Source organism: Lepus europaeus, chromosome 13 (genome assembly GCF_033115175.1).
Source record: "Lepus europaeus isolate LE1 chromosome 13, mLepTim1.pri, whole genome shotgun sequence".
In the NCBI taxonomy this organism is placed as follows: domain Eukaryota; kingdom Metazoa; phylum Chordata; class Mammalia; order Lagomorpha; family Leporidae; genus Lepus; species Lepus europaeus.
In genome coordinates, this window is record NC_084839.1 from 87776462 (window position 1) to 87795678 (window position 19217).

At 39.9% G+C, this 19217-nt stretch overlaps 1 protein-coding gene across 4 annotated transcripts in view; it reads right to left on the bottom strand.

Moving 5' to 3' along the window:
• The window catches only part of MGAT4A (alpha-1,3-mannosyl-glycoprotein 4-beta-N-acetylglucosaminyltransferase A), a 123506-nt gene that overhangs the window by 46976 nt on the left and 57313 nt on the right, over positions 1 to 19217 (bottom strand). For all 4 annotated transcript variants that reach the window (XM_062208766.1, XM_062208767.1, XM_062208768.1 and 1 more), the window contains exon 6: positions 2172 to 2218. In XM_062208766.1, the coding sequence (XP_062064750.1) occupies positions 2172 to 2218 (47 nt within the window). The remainder of the gene's footprint in view (positions 1 to 2171; positions 2219 to 19217) is intronic.

Consider the following 19217-nt stretch of genomic DNA (forward strand, 5'->3'; position numbering starts at 1 on the left):
TATTAGAAATTTAAAATATAAATCAATCAATGTCTCACAGAAAATAAGGAACTGAAGAAAAACAATGTGTGTGTGTGTGTGTGTGTGTGTTTATGCAAAACTCAAAGTTTCTGGATTTTCAGGTATCTTTCACGGGCTATTGACTCTATGTCCTTCTAAACGAGTGTTTCTCAATTGTGGTGATCTTCTCCCTTTCAAGGACATTTAGAATGTCTCAAGACATTTTGGTTGTCACAACTGTGAGCAAGCACTACTGACACCCAATGGGTAGACATCAGGGACGCTCATCCTACAATGCAGAGGGCAGTTCCCACAATAAAGGATTATCTGGCCCTAAACGTCAACAGTCCTGAGATTGAGAAACCCTTTTCTAAAGTGGGGTTGTTTTTTTTTTTTGAAGAATTTTACTAAGTGAAATGTAATTTCTTTCACACTTAGACAAAGTCTCCACAAAATAGTTGGGCAACCACCTGCCTTTACACAAATGTTCTTAGTGCTTAACTGCACTTTTTTCTGTGCTTGGCTTTTCTATACATTGAAAAAGTAATAAATCAACAGAATCACTGCATAAGCCCTACAGACCTTCTGATGTCATTTACGGGGACGTCAATAAAATACTGCTCTGTTCCTTTATTTAGAAATCTATACTAGCCGGCGCCGTGGCTTAACAGGCTAATCCTCCGCCTTGCGGCACTGGCACACCGGGTTCTAGTCCCGGTTGGGGCGCCCCTCTTCCAGTCCAGCTCTCTGTTATGGCCCGGGAAGGCAGTGGAGGATGGCCCAAGTGCTTGGGCCCTGCACCCCATGGGAGACCAGGAGAAGCACCTGGCTCCTGCCTTCGGATCAGCGTGATGCGCCGGCCGCAGCGGCCATTGGAGGGTGAACCAACGGCAAAAGGAAGACCTTTCTCTCTGTCTCGCTCTCTCACTATCCACTCTGTCAAAAAAAAAAAAATCTATACTAAGCTGTGTTTCTATATAGACTGCCAAGGATTTTAGGACTTGAGGAAAATTTAAATGACAAGTTAATCTTAAATAACACATAATATTTTTAAAATATTCAGTTTTTGCATTTTGATAGACAAAGACAATACTACATTATTTCAAATCTATAGCTCCCAAATAACTTTTGCTTTTCCTTTTTAAATGGAAGGTATGACTGTTTAGGGACAAAACATATACAACTCAATGCAGAAACCAGTTTTCAAGACTAATTTTTATGACATCATATTAAAATCACTAGGCAATATTATAAAAGGTAAGAATACCGAAAATGTACTAAGCTCACCATCTGTTACCTGCTACGTGGAATAGACTCAGACATGGTTTCACACTGAGGTCTGTGATGCTTAATTTTAAGGTGCTAATTTGATAGGATTACGGAACACCCAGAATCCCAGAAAAGCATTACTTTGGGTGTATCTATGATGTTGTTTCCAAACAACATTAGCGTGCGAATCTAAGTGCACTAGGTGGAAAGACTTCACCTCAATGTGGGCAGCGGATCTTGGGAGGTCTGAAGAAATGAAATAGAGAAGGCAATTGTTTTTCATGGTCGGAGCTGGGACACTCTTGACTTCTGCCTAAATGTCCGTTGCTGGCCTTTGGACTTGCAGTCTTATACTAGACTTATACTGCTGGCACTCGGACTTCAGCCTCAAATTGAGACTTATACCCTAACTGCCCTGGTCAAGCCCTCTCAGTTGGCTTACACATTCCAGGATTTCCAAACTGCAGAAGATCAATCAAGGGACTTATTGGTTGTCATAATCATGTGAGCAAATTACCCTAATAAATTCCCCTTCATATAACCATATACATCCCCTATAGGCTTTGTATCCCTAGAGAACCCTAACTAATACAAGAAGTAGTCTGAAACTACTTCTTGAATATTTGCCTTGGCAGCAGAAATATTTTTGCTTGGTAAACAGAGGGTCAATGATTTAAGCAACCTTGTGTTACTGTCTCCGTGTTTACTGGCTTCAAGATTGAAGACTGTTATTTAACAATGTTACAGACATATGACATTCTTTTTTATAAGAAAATATACCAACTACTTTATGACTCTGATGAAATTCATAGGGAAATGAACTATAAAAGAAGGTATTTTCTTTTAGCAAAAAAAAAATAGCAATTAAAATATTTTCATTTCAATAATTAAGATCAACTTACTCTTTCTCCAGTTTGGCTACAACACCATGCACATAATCAATATCTGTCTGGGAAAGAAAAAAATTATACTTAAATTCATATCTGCATATTTTTATTCAACTTTTAACATTGAACTTAAAATTAAACAAATGATTAAAATATTAAATTTTCAAACAACTTACGTGATTTGTATTTCCGTATTCTATTGTATTGTACAACTCTCACTGCGTACTTACTGATACAGTATCAGATTTGTAAGTTTTGCAATTTCAGTTGCCTACCTTCAATTCTCTGGAAAAACCTGAGTATAGAAACTACTCCTATTTCCTCTAAAATATCCAAACTAGGTAAGTAATGAGTAGTAGCAGTGATAGATATACTATTAACAAATATTTTTCTACTTGGAATCACAAATAACTTGGTTCAAGATTTGATTCTGTTAACTTCTAGACTACCTAATCTGAAATAAGGTATTCCTCTGAACTTCAGTTTCCCATTCTATTAAACTAAACAACAAAAGTGAAAGGGAATGATACCTAAGAGACTATGAAATTAAATAAAAAAACTATGTAATAGCTTTTAATATTATACTATTTTATTATTATACTGATAACCCAAATAAAGAGGTTAGAAATGTTTATTAGACCTGTACACTTTTAAATTACGAACAAGTGAAAATCTAATATTTCCATTTAAAATACAGTGAAAACTTACTCATTTCAAATGATTAAAAGATACTAACAATAAGTACAATATGATCTATATTATAAAGACTGCCAAAAAAATATTTGAGGAAAACAAAACAAAAAGCTACAACTTAATCCCAGAAACTATAAAACTATAAATTTTTTATATATGTTTTTTCTTAGAAGGTTTTTATTTAATGAATACAAATTTCATAGGTACAGCTTTTAGTAATATAGGGGTTCTTCCCCCCATTCCCGCCCTCCCACCCCCACTCCCATCCCACCTCCTACTCCCTCTCTCATTCTATTCTTCATTAAGGTTCATTTTTAATTGACTTTATATACAGAAGACCAACTCTATACTAAGTAGAGATTTCAACAGCTTGCACCCACACAGACACACAAAGTATAAAGTACAGTTTGAAGACAGGTTTTACCGTTAATTCTCATAGTATACCTCATTAAGGACAGAGGTCCAACATGGGGACTAAGTGCACAGTGACTCCTGTTCTTGATTTAACAATTAACACTCTCTTATTTTTTATGTCAGTGACCACCCAAGGTTCTTGACAGGAGCTGCCAGGTTATGGAAGCCTTTCGGTCTACAAACTCCATAGGTATTTAGGTCCATATGCAAGTGGTCCATATGCAAAGTGGAAGTTCTCCCCTACCTTCAGTGAAAATTACATCCTTCTTTGATGGCCCCTTCTTTCAACTGGGGTCTTATTCACAGAGATCATTCATGCAGAACAGTTTTTGCCACAATGTCTTGGCTTTCCATGCCTGAAATGCTCTCATGGAATTTTCAGCCAGATCCAAATGCCTTAGGAGCTCATTCTGAGGTCAGAGTGCTGTTAAGGGTGTTTATCATTCTGTGAGTCTGCTGTGTGGACTGCTTCCCATGTTGGAACTTTCTCTCCTTTGTAATTCTATCTATTGTTATCACCAGACACTTGGTCTTATTTATGTGATCCCTTTGACATTTAATCTTATCTATATGATCAATTCCACACTTAATATGATTACTTTATTACATAAAATGGGATTAGTACCACCTAGCTTAATGGGACTTGGAGTCCCATGGCAAGTTTTTAGCTTTACCCTTAGGGATAAGCCCGTGGAAATGTGTGCCAAACTGTACAGCTCCTCCCTCTCTCATTCCCACTCTTATTTTTAACTGGGATCTATTTTCAATTTTCAACTACAAATTTTTTTTTTTTTTTTGACAGGCAGAGTGGACAGTGAGAGAGAGAGAGAGAGAGAAAGGTCTTCCTTTTGCCGTTGGTTCACCCTCCAATGGCCGCTGCGGCCGGCGCACCGTGCTGATCCGAAGGCAGGAGCCAGGTGCTTCTCCTGGTCTCCCATGGGGTGCAGGGCCCAAGCACTTGGGCCATCCTCCACTGCACTCCCTGGCCAGAGCAGAGAGCTGGCCTGGAAGAGGGGCAACCGGGACAGAATCCGGCGCCCTGATCGGACTAGAACCCAGTGTGCCAGCACCACAAGGTGGAGGATTAGCCTACTGAGCCACGGTGCTGGCCTCAACTACAAATTTTTAATACTCTTTTCATGACAGGTCTTCTGGAAAAGTATTTTATCATTAATTTCTGTTTATTTAGAGTAATACCAATTTTCATTGCTGAGTTTAAAAACTTAAGTCAGGATATGTCCTTAAGCTTACATCCTTCACCAGCACTGTGGCACAATGGTTTAAACTGCCTGCAACACCAACATCCCTTGCTGAAGTATCAATTCAAGTCCTAGTGTTCCATTTCCAACCCAACTTCCTACTAATGCACCTGGGAAGGCAGCAAAAGATGGCCCAAGAACTTGGGCCTCTGCCAAACATGTGGGAGACCAGGATGGAGGTTCCTGGTGAAGTCTGGTACAGCCATTTGAGGAGTGTACCGGCAATGGAAGAGCTCTCTCAAATGCTTTCTGTCACTCTGCTTTTCATAAGTAAATACTTTTTTAAAAATATTTTATCCTTTAAAATTTTTAAAAAGATTTTGTTTATTTATTTGAGATGTAGAGTTACAGGCAGAGAGGGGAAGAGGCATAAAGAAAGGTCTTCCATCTGCTGGTTCACTCCCCAAATAGCTGCAACAGCCAGAACTGTGCCAATTTGAAGCCAGTAGCTTCTTCTGGGTCTCCTACGCAGGTGCAGGGGCGTAAGCACTTGGGCCATCTTCTGCTTTTTTAGGCTATAGCAGACAGCTGGATCAGCAGAGGAGCAGCCAGGACATAAACAGCGCCCATATAGGATGCCAGCATTGCAGGTAAAGGCTTAGCCTAATATGCCACAATGCCAGCCCCACATGCTTCAAATTCTTAACAGAGAATTACAGAGAGGGGCCAGTGCTGTGGCATAGCAGGTTAAGCCACTGCCTGCAGCACTGGCATCCCATATGGGTGCCACTTCAAGTCCTGGCTGCTCCACTTCAGACCCAGCTCTCTGCTATGGTCTGGGAAAGCAGTAGAAGATGGCCCAAGTGCTTGGGCCCCTGCAGCCACATAGGAGATCCAGAAGAAGCTCCTGGCTCCTGGCTTCAATTAGTGCAGCTCTGGCCATTGAGGCCAATTGGGGAATGAATCAGCAGATGGAAGACCTCTCTCTCTCTCTCTGCCTCCTTCTTTCTCTGTGTAACTCTGACTTTCAAATAAATAAATAAATCTTTAAAAATAAAAGAATTATGGTGATACAACTGATATATGAATCAAAGTACTCTGCACTTTCCTATTATAAATGGCAACATCAGTGATCTCTTAATAAATTATCATCTACATGTTTGACCAACAAATATCTATTCATCAGGCTGTAATTTTAGTGAATACTATTAATTGAGTACTGTTTACATAAATTTTAATGTACTTAGCAGTAATCCAAAATTTAATTTGATCAGCATTTAATATAAGCTGGGGAACTGTCAAAAAAACAAGAATATAAAAATGAGTGAGACAAGCTCCCTCTCCCAGCATGCAGTCCAAGGAGGGTACCAAGAACAATAAGCTTTTGTAAAAACACAGATTTGTTATATAACGTGTAACTAAATTAACAAAACAATGTGATCCAAATATAATAAACATAATCCTTTTGTTGCCTTGTAATAACACTGATGAATAAAATTCATTAAACAACTGCAACTGGTATCACTTTCATCCAAGACAATCAATCCTTTCTGCTATTCCTCCTGCCCTCTCCTCCACTCATTAGCAGCGAAGACAAGCAGTTACTAAGATCTCAGGGCTTATTTTAAGATAATCTGAGGTAAGACTTTTCCAGAGATTTTTTTAAATGGCATTATTGTCACCCAATTCTGAGAACCTATCTGTGAACCTAAAACTGAGATAAGTACATTCCAGGGATAGGTGAACATTATGGCTGAACATTATGGAGATGTGGGAAGGAAAGCAAGTGTACACAACAAAGGAGGAAAGAGCATTTTCCCCTCCTAGAGAATCAAGTTAAGCACTTCATAGTGAAGTAAAATTAAACACTGTTATTTTAAAACTAAAGGATAGCATTGATATGTGCCATAACATGAACCTTAAAAACAGCACACTAGGGGCCAGCATCGTGGCGTTGCTGGTAAAGCCAGCACCTGCAATGCCAGCATCCCATATGGGTGCTGGTTTGTGTCTTGGCTGAACCACTTCAGATCCAGCTTCCTGCAAGTGGCCAGGGAAAACAGAAGGCCCAAGTGTTTGGCCCCTGCCAACCACGTGGGAGACCCGGATAAAGCTCCTGACTTCAACGTGGCTCAGCCTCTGCCATTGCAGCCATCTGGGGAGTGAACCAGTGGATCGAAGATCTCTGTCTCTCCCTCTCTCTAACTCTAACTTTCAAATCAGTCTTTAAACAGACACACGCGCACACACACACAAAATCACATTAAATGAAATAAGTCACAAAGGACTATGACATATTATATGATTGCATTTATATGGAAAAACATGAGACGTTTGACAAAGAAACAATAAAAAAAGAACCAAATAGAAATTCTAAATAATTTAATGACTGAACTGAAAATTTCACAACACTCAAACAGAATAATGACTAAGTGAGCTGCATTTGACATAATCTAGTCAGAGAAACAAAAAGAAAAAAAGAATGAAAAAAAAATTGAGGGGCTAGTGTTATGGCATAGCAGGTTAAACATCCCATATGGGTGCTGGTTAGAGTCCCAGCTGCTCCACTTCCAATACAGCTCCCTGTTAATGTGCCTGGGAAAGCAGGAGAAGATGGCCCAGGTCCTTGGGCCCCTGCACCCACATGGGAAACCCAGATGGAATTCCTGGCTCCTGCCTTCAGCCTGGGCCAGACCCAACTGTTGCAAAATTTAGAGAGTGAAGCAGCAGATAGGAAATCTGCCCCCACCCCACCCTGTAACTCTGCCTTTCAAGTAAATAAACATATTTTAAAAAAGAATTGAGAAGGTCTGTGTGAATTATGAGAGATCACAAGAGACCATACCTTTGCAAAACTGTGGAATTGCAGGAGAAAAAGAGATGAGGAGGAAGCATTTGGCACAGTGGTTAATGATGTGTCTTGGAGGGCTGCAGTAGGCTAAGTGTCAGCAATGCCAGTGCCCCATATAAGTGTCAGCTGGAGTCCTGGCTGCTCTACATCTGATCCAACTCTCTGCTAATGTGCCTGGGAAAGCAGTGGAAGATGGCCCAAGCGCTTGAGCCACTGCCATCCATGTGGGAGACTCAGACAGAGCTCCTGGATCCTGGCTTTGGTCTGGCCCAGCACCAGCTGTTGCAGCCATTTGGGGAATGAACCTGTGAATGGAAGATCTTTGTTTCTCTCTCTCTCTCAACTCTTTCAAATAAATAATATTTTTAATTAGAAAGAGAGGTAAGGAAAACGTTTTATAGTGATACAGGAGTCAATTCATCAAGAGGATATCAGAATTGTAAATATAATTGTACCTAATATCCCAGATCTAAATATATTCAACAGACACTAAAATGGCCGGTGCTGTGGCTCACTAGGCTAATCCTCTGCCTGCGGCGCCGGCACCCTGGGTTCTAGTCCCGGTTGGGGCGCTGGTTCCGTCCAGGTTGCTCCTCTTCCAGTCCAGCTCTCAGCTATGGCCCTGGAGGGCAGTGGAGGATGGCCCAGGTCCTTGGGCCCTGCACCCGCATGGGAGACCAGGAGGAAACAGCTGGCTCCTGGCTTCGAACCAGCGCAGCGCGCCGGCCATAGCAGCCATCTGGGGGGTGAACCAACGGAAGGAAGACCTTTCTCTCTGTTTCTCTCTCATTTCAGTGTCTGTTGAATATATTTAGATCTGGGATATTAGGTACAATTATATTTACAATTCTGATATCCTCTTGATGAACTGACTCCTGTATCACTATAAAATGTCTTCCTTACCTCTCTTTCTAATTAAAAATATTATTTTTTTCACTAACTCTGCCTGTCAAAAAAAAAAAAACACACACACAGTAAGGGATCTGAAGGGAGACAGACTGCAATACAATACTCACGATCACCAAGGAGTTGCCATTGTGGTTAGTCATGTCCTACATGAGCACTGAGAATCGTTCAGCTTACAACTAACTCTACTCCTTTACCAACCTGCGAAGTCTCCTCTATGCATGTGTGGCCTGATAAAGACTCAAAGGTATTGTTTCCACAGAGCATTGTACCTTCTGGAACTCTCTGAAACTTCCGGCTGCCCAGTTTGGGGATTCCCCATCCTATATTGTGATCTGAAAGGCACCACCAAGCAGAAAGCTAGAGCATTCCTGGTTCTCACCAAATTTATGTCTCACTCTCAGGAAATCACATCCTGTGCTATCTGATGTCTCAGAACAACTGAAGCAAATATTTTGTCCAGCTTTCTAGCTGCTTGTACCAGGAAGATAAGCCCTGTCCTTGCTAACTCCATTATGACTAGAAACAGATGATATTTACATAATAAGGAACCAATGAGAATTCTGGAAAGATAATTTGTATAAGTGACAAATCAAAAGATCTAAAAGGATAAACATGTGCCAGAATGAGGCTGGTGGCTTGCAATAAATTATATCTTCCTAGTACCCAAGGAAAAGCTTGGAGGAAAAGTAATCTACCCCTCAAATGCTCAGGTTTACACTTTAAATTCAATGCAGATGTATCAACAATGCTAAATTCCAAATTTAGCCTTACTGGTTTCTGAAATGGTCAAGTTGTTGACAGCAAGAGTTAAGAAAGAGGAAGCTAAAGGTTTAGACAAAAGAAGCAAAAAAGACTAACTTATTTGCAATACATCTGTCATAGCCTTTCCTTCCCCTAAGTAGTATGCTGATACTATAGCACTGGTTCTCAAATATATTCATCAAAAAATGTTCAGCATTTGACTGCTTGTGATCAACCTCTATGAAAATTACCCTAGTCCAAGTCTCACCAGGATTATGACAAATTTCCTAAGTATTTTCCTTGCTTCTGCCCTTACCAAAGCAGTCAATGGAATCCTTTTAAATTCCCATTACTCTTGCCAAAAACACACAGCACTATTTAATCAGAAAAAAATACTGAACAATTCCAAACAGAGACATTCTACAGAGTATCTGGCCAGTACTCAATGAAAGTGTCCCAGTTCATTAAAGACAAGAAAATACTGAGGAGCTGTCAGAAATGGCAGGAAACTAAGAATTCAGAACCACTAAATGCGATGTGGTATTCTGTAATGGATGCTGGAACAGAAAGATAATCTTAGGTGGGAAAAGACTACCTTCTAATAAAGTCTCTAGTTTAGTTGGTTAAGAGTATTACACTGGTAGTAATTTCCTGGTTTTAATAATACAGGTAGTACCATAGCTACATAAGCTGTTAACATTATAGCCTCCTGTAAGAAAACACTGTATAGTTCTTGCACCTTTCCTGTAAATATAAATTTCAACATAAAAAAAGTAAGTGCCTTAAAAATATTAAATTCCTTCTAAATTCAAAATTCTCAAATGGCTTTCTATTTGAATCACAGCAAGGGCTGGCAAAACCAATCTGCTGCCAGCTATCCTAAAGTCCAACCTTATTGCTTCACAACACCACTCATCCATTTATATACTGACTATAGTTGTTTTCCAGTTAAACTGGCAGAGTTAAATCATTCCAGTGGAGACCACAAGACTTGTAAGCCTAAAATATTCACCACTGATCCTTTCCCAAAAAGTCTGCCAGCCTCACTGACTCGGTTCTTTAATGGCCTGTAGACTTTGTGCCCAGCCCACTCCGCCCTTCTCTAACTGCCTCCACGAAGGCCTTCTCCTCTGCTCCCGCCACACAGGCTTCTCTCCTTGCTGTTTCCCAAGGGTTCCAACTAATGTTTTCACCTCAGGATCTTTGCATATATGCTTCCAATGCTTGTGTTGCTGACTTTTGTATCCTTCAGGCCTTTGCCCAAATGTCCTGACAACCCTAATAACCCTTCCCTGGGCAGTTCTGTACTATCTTTTTCAGTATCCCTTGATTTGTCCTCTACAGCACTCAGTACCATCTAACATATTATATATTTGTGGGTTTTTTTCTGTCTTTCTGTACAGTATAATTTTCAGTGGGCAGAGGCTTTGTTTTACTCAGTGAAATGCCTGGTGCTTAGCATCCTTTTGTTAATTTTTTTGGATTACAAGCATATTTTATAGGATACATATATATACAATTTTTTCCCCAATAGACATTTATATGATTTACAACCAATGCATAAACAAACTTCATAAAATGTAGCTACTGGGGGACCAGAGTTGTGAAGTAGCAGATAAAGATGTGGCCGAAAGCTGGCATCCCATGTAGGAATCAGTACAAGTTACAGCTGCTCCACTTCTAATCTAGTTCCCTGCTAATGGTCTGGGAAAGGCAGCAGAAGATGGTTCAAGTGTTTGGGGCCCTGCCACCCATGTGGGAGACATGGACGAAACTCTCAGCTCCTGATTTGGCCTGGCTCAATCCTGACCATGGTGACCACTTGGGGAATGAACCAGAGGATGGAAGATCTCTAGCTTTCCCTGTCTCTCTGTAACTCTTTCAAGTAAATAAATCTTAAAAACAAAAAACAAAACTAGCTACTGAAGAATCACAGGCCAAAATACTAGTGACACAATAGAGTACTCTAGAACTTAAAATCAAGACTAGAAAAAGGTAATTAGACCTATAAGCAGCAAAAACACAAAAGATCTGAACAATACTGTCAACCAACTTGACCTAACAGACACAAACATCTACCTGAAAAAGCCTCCACTCTATAACAGAATCCATTCTTTTTAAACACACATACTAGGCCATTAACAAATAGTGATAAATTTAAAGGAATAACACCATACAAAATATGCTGTCTACAATGGAGTTGAATTAGAAAAAACAGAAATAAATTTGAGAAATCACCAAATAAGTCAACATTTCAAAACATATTTCTAAGTTATCCAAGGGTCAAGGAAGAAATTAGGAGATTTAGAAAGTATTCCAATTGAAATGAAAATAAAAGCATATCAAAATTTATGGACTACAGCTGAAGTGGTACTTACTTGGAGTGAAAACTTTGACTTCAAATTGACTGTATCAGAAAAGAAAAATGGGGGCCAGCACAATGGCGTAGCAAGTAAAGCCACCACCTGCAGTGCAGGCATCCCATATGGGCACCAGATTGGAGTCCCAGCTGCTCCACTTCCCATCCAGCTCTCTGCTGTGGCCTGGGAAAGCAGTAGAAGATGGACCAAGCCCTTGGGCCTCTGCACCCTCAGTAGAGACCAGGAAGAAGCTCCTGGCTTCAGATCAGCCCAGCTCCAGCCATTGCAGCCATTTGGGGAGTAAACCAGCAAATGGAAGATATCTCTCTCTCTGCCTTTCAAATAAATAAATAGATCTTTAAAAAAAAAAAAAAGAAACGAAAAATGATCTCCAACTAATTAAGCATTCACCTTAAAAATCTGGAGAAAGAAGAGTAAACCAAACTAAAAGCAAGCCAAAACAAAGAATTAAGATTAGAGTGGAAATTAACAATATAGAAAATATAGAAATGATAGAGTAATGGAAAGTTTTTCTACTTTACTTGCCAGCCAGCTGGAGATAAAGACCTAAAAGGTCTCAGAGGAGGAGGAAGAGGAGATTGGGAAGGGAAAAGCAAAGGAAATAGAGTCTGAGGGTTAGAAGACAGAATGAAGAGAGGAGGCTGTTTAGTGTAAAAAACTTTGTAGAACTGTTGGACTCTTTAGCCGTGTGCATGTATAACTAATAATTTATTTCAAAAGCAAAACATATACCCCGTCAACGTTATAGAAAAATTATATTCTGTGTAACATCAGACTTCAACTTAGGATCATCATCTTTTATCTAATGGTTTTTAAAGATGCTTTAATCTCCAGTATGTTCCTCATTTTAGGATATCAATAAATACTGTTCAACAACTTTAAGAATACTTCTGCATTTTTACTTTTATTTTTAAAATATGACTAACAGGTAAATCTTAGGGCTTAAGAAATATAACTATAGTGAATGTCACTGTTTCTGAGGTGGTTGTATTCTTTAGGTGCTTCAAGGTGTAAAGAAGTTTCAAAAACATCAGGTAACTAAATCCTGGTTTAAGGCACACCAAATTGCCTAACTAGAAAAGACTAAACCATTAAAAAGGAACACAGCAATAATGTTATTTACCACTTTTCTTCCTGGAAATAGCATGTATGTGAACCAGACACAGAAACCGCAAACTTCATTTTAAAGTACTAATATCCCAAATTCTCACGCACAAAAGGGATCCATTTTGATTCCAGTAACCAGAGGTAACATGAGAACTGCCACATATTGCAATAGCTCTATATACAGGAAGCAGCCTAACTCTACGGAAGAAGGAAAACAGAATCTTTGTTTAAAAAACCAACTAGGGGCCAGTGCTGTGGCAAGTGGGTTAAAGCCCCAGCCTGCAGCACCGGCATCCCATATGGGTGCCGGTTCAAGTCCTGGCTGCTCCTCTTCCCATCCAGCTCTCTGCTATGGCCTGGGAAAGCAGTAGAAGATGGCCCAACTCCTTGGGCTCCTGCACCTGCATGGGAGACATGGAAGAAGCTCCTGACTCCTGGCTTCAGATGAGCTCAGCTCTGGCCATTACGGTCATTTGGGGAGTGAACCAGCAGAATGGAAGACCTCTCTCTCTCTCTCTGACTGTACCTCTCTCTGTAACTCTTTTAAAATAAAATAATTCTTAAAAAAAAAAAAAAAAAACAACTAGGCACTTAGGCACTGGCATTTTGTCATAGGAGGTTAAATCATGGCCTGCAATGCCGGCATCCCATATGAGTGCCAGTTTGAGTCCTGGTTCATCTGCTTCCAATCCAGCTCCCTGCTAATGCACACAGAAAAGCAGCTGAGGAGGCCCAAGTGGTTGGGCCCCTGAACTCATGTGGAAGACCAGGAAGAAGCTCCTAGCACCTGTCTGGCCCAGCCTGAGCTGTTGCAGCCATTTGGGGAGTGAATCAGCAAATGGAGGATCTCTCTCTCTCTCTAATAAATAAAATTAATTTAAAAATAAATAGTAGTAGTAGTCTGAAATACTACTCTTTCCCTTCACCCTCAGTAGCTTATGGGGGAAAATCTCTCTCAATGATGATTCAAATAAAAAAAGGAACCAGCACCACAACTACACAAATTAGGGAAAAGGGAAACTCTACAAAACTTATGGACAACTAGTTCCCAGAATCCCACAGTGCTAACCTTGATCTTTCAGGCTTTGAACCTATTCTAGTAGAATCAGACTTATCCTCTGGTGGGGAGCTAGAGGATGGGGAGTTGGTGACACATTCTAAGGGGGAAATCAAGGAGAAAAAGAAGTCAAAGAAAAGCAAAAAGAAGAAGGGCAAGGAGAAGTATAAAGAGAAGCATCTCTCTAAGCCCAAGAGAAGCTCAAGACTTTCAGTCGCAGCTGTGGGAGAAGTCTCTGTGACACCTGGCCCTCCCACCAGCACCCTGTAGCCACAGCCACTCCCCACCACTTCCTGGTTTCCACACACATAGGCATAGTGAGAAAAAAAGAAAAAAGAAGAGAAGGAGAGGGAGGAAGGGAGGAAGGGGGGGGAGGGAGGGAGAAGGGAAGGAGAAAGAGAAGAGAAAAAACAAAAATAGAACATGTCTATAAAGAGTATCCTGTAACCATTGTGGCTGACCACCTGGGTATAGATTCTGTGGAAATTAGTAAAAAAATTGGCTGAGGTGTAGAAGTAACTTCCAGAAACGGACTAACTCTTTTGGAAGCAAAAAGCTCAGTATCTGCAACCCAAGCAGAACCAAGCAGAACAAAGTAGAAGCTACAACTGTGAAGAGAAAAGCATCCAGCTTCGAAGGTTCCGTGAAAGTGAAAGCCCCTTCCACAGGAGTGCTGTCACCCCCAAAGAGGTCCCCACCCATCACCATGCTGCTACCAGTCTCATGAGTCAGGGCCCCTGAAACACAGTCCATTGATGTTGCTGCTCATCTTCAGCTCTTGGGGAGTCCCTAAGCCTCACTGGACATGGCCTGTAGGAAACAAAAGGCATGTCTGGCAGTTTGTCAGTGCTTCTGGATTCTATCATCTGTGCACTTGGCTCCTTGGCATGAGTGACCACACAACCGCCTGAACTGAAAGGCTGCCCCAAACAGGTCTTGTCAAACACACTAGACAATACTGCTTACATCATGCCTGGACTGTGAATGCAAAGAATCCTGGGACAGAAACCTTGTCCTCTCCCCTTTCTTGTTTGTGTGTATATATATAACTGGTCCAGATCCTTCTGCTGGTCTCTGGTTTTAAAGTTTTACATTTAGATCTATATATAATGTACAATATATACATAGGACTGTAACTACTCAGCTCTGAAATGGCAAAGGTTTAGCTAAGAGGAAACTTTGGATAGAATGTGGGCTTGGGATTCTTTTTTCTCCTATGGTGGACAAATCTTCCTTAAAAATCAGTGCAATCTGGGGGCTGGGGCTTTGTTCTGGATGCCAAGCATCTCTCTCTACAGACAGCTACAATGATTTTTTTTCTAAGCTCAGCTACACTTCCAGACTCCATCACTGAGTATTTGCCTTACCTTACAGTTAGAAATACAATTAAAAAAAAAAAAAAAAGACTATGGGAGGAAACCAACTGACTGAAAGTAAAAAGCCTTTCAACCTGAAGTGACTTAAGTGGGAGGTGATGAAACCATTCCCATTGTAGTTATTAAGATGGCTTAGGTGAACTGAGTGTGTGTGGGGGGGGGGGGGGGGTTCATTCCAGCTCCTACTACACAAGCGTCCATGTCTCCAAACTTATTGTAATCACTGGTACCACTGACAGCCTCACTAGAGGCCATGGACTAAGTGTGAACTCTGGCAGTAAAAATTACCTTGAAGAGCAGGAAGCTGCCAGTACACCAGCTGCACCTGCACATATTCTGAGCGGACCCAGAATATTTGGTCTGCACAGCTAAGAGCTGGTATCTTTCACTAGCAAAAGGTTGGCCACCAAGTCCGCAAAGTCTGCTTTGCTCAGCAGTTGTGGAAGGTAAACTTTGCCCACGTTATTCTTGGGTCCCTCTTACTGGTTCTGCTGGTGAGCAGATGCAGTCTGTTCTGCATTCCACATAGAAGTGAATTGGGAAAAATCACTCAATTCTCAAATAGGCTTATTTATATATGGGCATGAATATGTATTTTAGTTATATGTATTTAACTCTTCAAAATCTCTTAATCTATCCTGTAAATTTCTGTATTGTATACATAATTTAATAACAAAGCACACACCAGCAACAGTACGTGGAAGACACAGACTTGTCTTTGTTCCCTTCTTCCTTCCTGTGATCTGTTCCAAAACTCCAAGTCATCTACATTTTAAGGTGTTGTACCTCAAAAAGGAACCTCTACATTGGGATTCTAATTCTTTATCAAGAATTTCAGGGGCTGACAATGTGGTATAGCAGGTAAGGCCACTGTCTGCAATACTAGCATCTCATATGGATGTCAGTTTGTGTCCCACCTGTTCCACTTTTAATCCAGCTTCTCTACTAATGGCCTGGGAAAAGCAGTGGAGGATGATGGCCCACGTGCTTGGGCCCTGCTACTGATGTGGAAGACTTGGAAAAGGCTCCTGGGTCCTGACTTTGGTGCCCATTTTGATCACTGGATCACTCATCCCCTATGGTTTCACTTCTCTCCCAGCCCTACTTAAGGACCTCATTTCTCAGCAGGGGTGCATTATTTTCTCTGATTATTATTATCATTATTTTCTGTCTGATTGAGGTGGCAGCCCTCTCTGGCTTACAATAAAGCTTGTCTGGTCTGTCAAGGTCAGTTTCCTTTCTTTATGTCTCCAGGATACAAAGTGACTGCTCATAACAATTTACTAAGATATTTACTATAAAGTTCTTTTAACTTTGTTATGTCTTAAATTTTTCATAACAATACCACTGAATACCAATGAATATTTAGAAATTCCTTCTTGAAGTTAAAGAAGATTTGACTTTATATATATATAAAACATACTATGTACCAGGGGAAAAATGACTCCTAATGGTTAAAATCAAAACTTATTACAGAATTACTAATCTAAGGATAGAAAAAAGAATCATTTGAACAGTCAAGCAAAATACAAGTTTCTTATACCAAGAGTGAGAAATGTCGAAAGTTATCTGATTAGCTTTAATAATAGCAGCCTCTCTACTGAGAGAAAAGAAAAAGAACATGATCGAGCGTTTCCACACTCAATCAAGGTTTAGCCCTGGCTGCTGTGGTCATCTGGGGAGTAAACCAGCAGATGGAAAGCCTCGGTCTCTCTTCTCTCACTCTGTAACTCTAACTTTCAAACAAATAAATAAATCTTCAAAAAAAACCACAAGTTAACATTTGAAGACACTAGCTAAAGAATATTTGGGGACTCTACATAACTTGTATAAACTTTTTGAAAGTCAAAACCAATTTCACATTAAAAAATAAATGTGATCAATCTCAAAAAACAATTCAAAAACAAAAAGCTCTATCAATTAGGAATTTTAAAAAATTCTCTTAATCAACTTTGGGTCAGAGAGGAACTATAAACTGAAATCACAGATTAACAATAAAAACACTATGAATCAAAATTTACAACACACACAGTGGCCAGAAGAAAATTCATATTCTTATATTAACAAAAAGTGATGATGAAATCAACTTAGTATTTTTGAATGATTATGTTTGAAAAGTAAAAGAACAAAAAATAGCAATGTTGAAAGTAAATACTAATGAACTAGATAACAAAAACAGGAAATCAAATATGTGCACAAAGAGAGCTTTGAGGATAATAAAAAAACAGGCTTACAAACCAATCAAAAAGGGGAGGGGACGCAAATACACATATGCACAAAGAAATCATGGGTAATAACAAAACAGCAAAAGAGAAAGAATCTACTCTTAAAATTTGGATGAAATGGATAATTTTCTAGAAAAATATTTTAATTAAAATTGAAAGGAAGTCTAAATAGCTCTTTCTATTCTAATAGAAAAAGTTAACATTATACCATCTATACAGAAATGGAGCCATCGAGTACAAATACTAACAGCTGTTACCTCTGGAGAGGTGGCCAAGGGACAGTACTGAAGGGAGACTTTCAATGTCTGTGGGGCATGTGTGCACACAGGTTTTAAGGTGTGTAATTACATTATCTACACAAAAAGTTAATTTACATAAGAAAGTGTTTCCTAGTGTAAATAAAATGCACAACAGAAAATAAAAATAAAATATACCACAGCAATTTGATCCGTTCTGATGAATGAACTTCTGAACTCATTTATAAATTTACCTGCTTATACAAATTCATTCCATAGGTTGGCTAACTAAGTAGCCCTGTTAAACCAACTAAATCACAGAACTTAAAAAGAAGGCCAACTAAAAGCCTCAGGCACTCTTAATGTAAAACACAAACCAGAATGTGTTCCATAGTAAAATGAGAAAACTGAATAAAAAGAAAAACTGTTCATTTACTTTATAGTAAACATTCTGAAGCTGGAAATTGCCTAAACTCGGCCTTTCAAAGACTATATGGAGGTGTTCTTCCAATATGAATTTGTAATTTCATTATAGAATCTCAATTTGAATTCTACAGTTTAGGAACTTAAAAATTAAATAAGGGCTTTGGGGGCCGGCGCTATGGTGCAGCGGGTTAATACCCCTGGCTTGAAGCGCTGGCATCCCAAATGGGCGCCGGTTCGAGTCCTGGCTGCTCCTCTTCCAATCCAGCTCTCTGCTATGGCCTGGGAAAGCAGAAGATGGCCCAACTCCTTGGGCCCCTGCACCTGTGTGTGGGACCGGGAGGAAGCTCCTGGCTCCTAGCTTCGGATCGGCACAGCTCCAGCCATTGTGGCCATCTGGGAGCAAACCAGAGGATGGAAGACCTCTCTCTCTCTCTCTCTCTCTCTCTCTCTCTGTAACTCTGTCTTTCAAATAAATGAAACAAATCTTTAAAAAAAAAATCTTAAAAAAAAAATAAGGGCTTCAGAATGTTTGAGGTAAATTGCTAATACAATGTGAATGAATAGGGTAATATAAGATATCTAAAACTAACCTTGCAATATTTATGGTTATCACCAATGTCATCCAGGTGTTTCAGTTTAGGTTATATTCCACCTGACACCCACATCAAAAATTCATTTCATTTCTGTCTAACCACTGAAGATAGCATACAGCCACCTGCTACCACATGCATATGGACTGCCTGTCCCATTTGCTGACAGTAACACAGAATATAGGTTTTTGAACAAGATACAATCTGATCAGTCAGGATCTTAGTTGCAATCAACAGAAACTGACTGTGGCAGAATAATTACAAAAATGATATCCTGAAAGATAACTAAGTAGAGCTCACAGAACTTCAAGTTAAGCTAAGGAACCAGGCTAGTTCAGTCAGAAATCACAGAATGCTCCTAACGCCACAGTGTGCCAAGCCCTTTTCCCTTGAAGCCTCTGTACCCACCCTTCTCCTGTGAAGACACTGCCATGTCACCACCTTCTATTGCCAGACTGAATCTACTCTTTGTATTTTCTGTTACAGGCATATAAAAACTCTGTACTTTCTGTTACAGGCATATAAAAACATAAGTTGCTCCTATATTCACCCAATTTGCTAAATTCCTAAGTTCTAATAATTCATTCATTCTTTTAGATTTTCTGTGCATCTGAAAAGAATGAAGCTCCATTCAAAGTCTTAAATAAGAGTATCCAAGTGGCTGGGCCCAAACTGGTAAAGCAAGTATCTGGCATTTTAGTGAGAAGCAGAACTTCACCCCTTCAAGATTTATAACGTAGGGAAGACTCCAATAATAAGACCAGGGCAGGAATAAACCCAGAGTACATTTTAGGGAAATATTTTGCCAAAAATGCATGAGTGATTAAAATAATATACATATAGTATACAGAGTAGG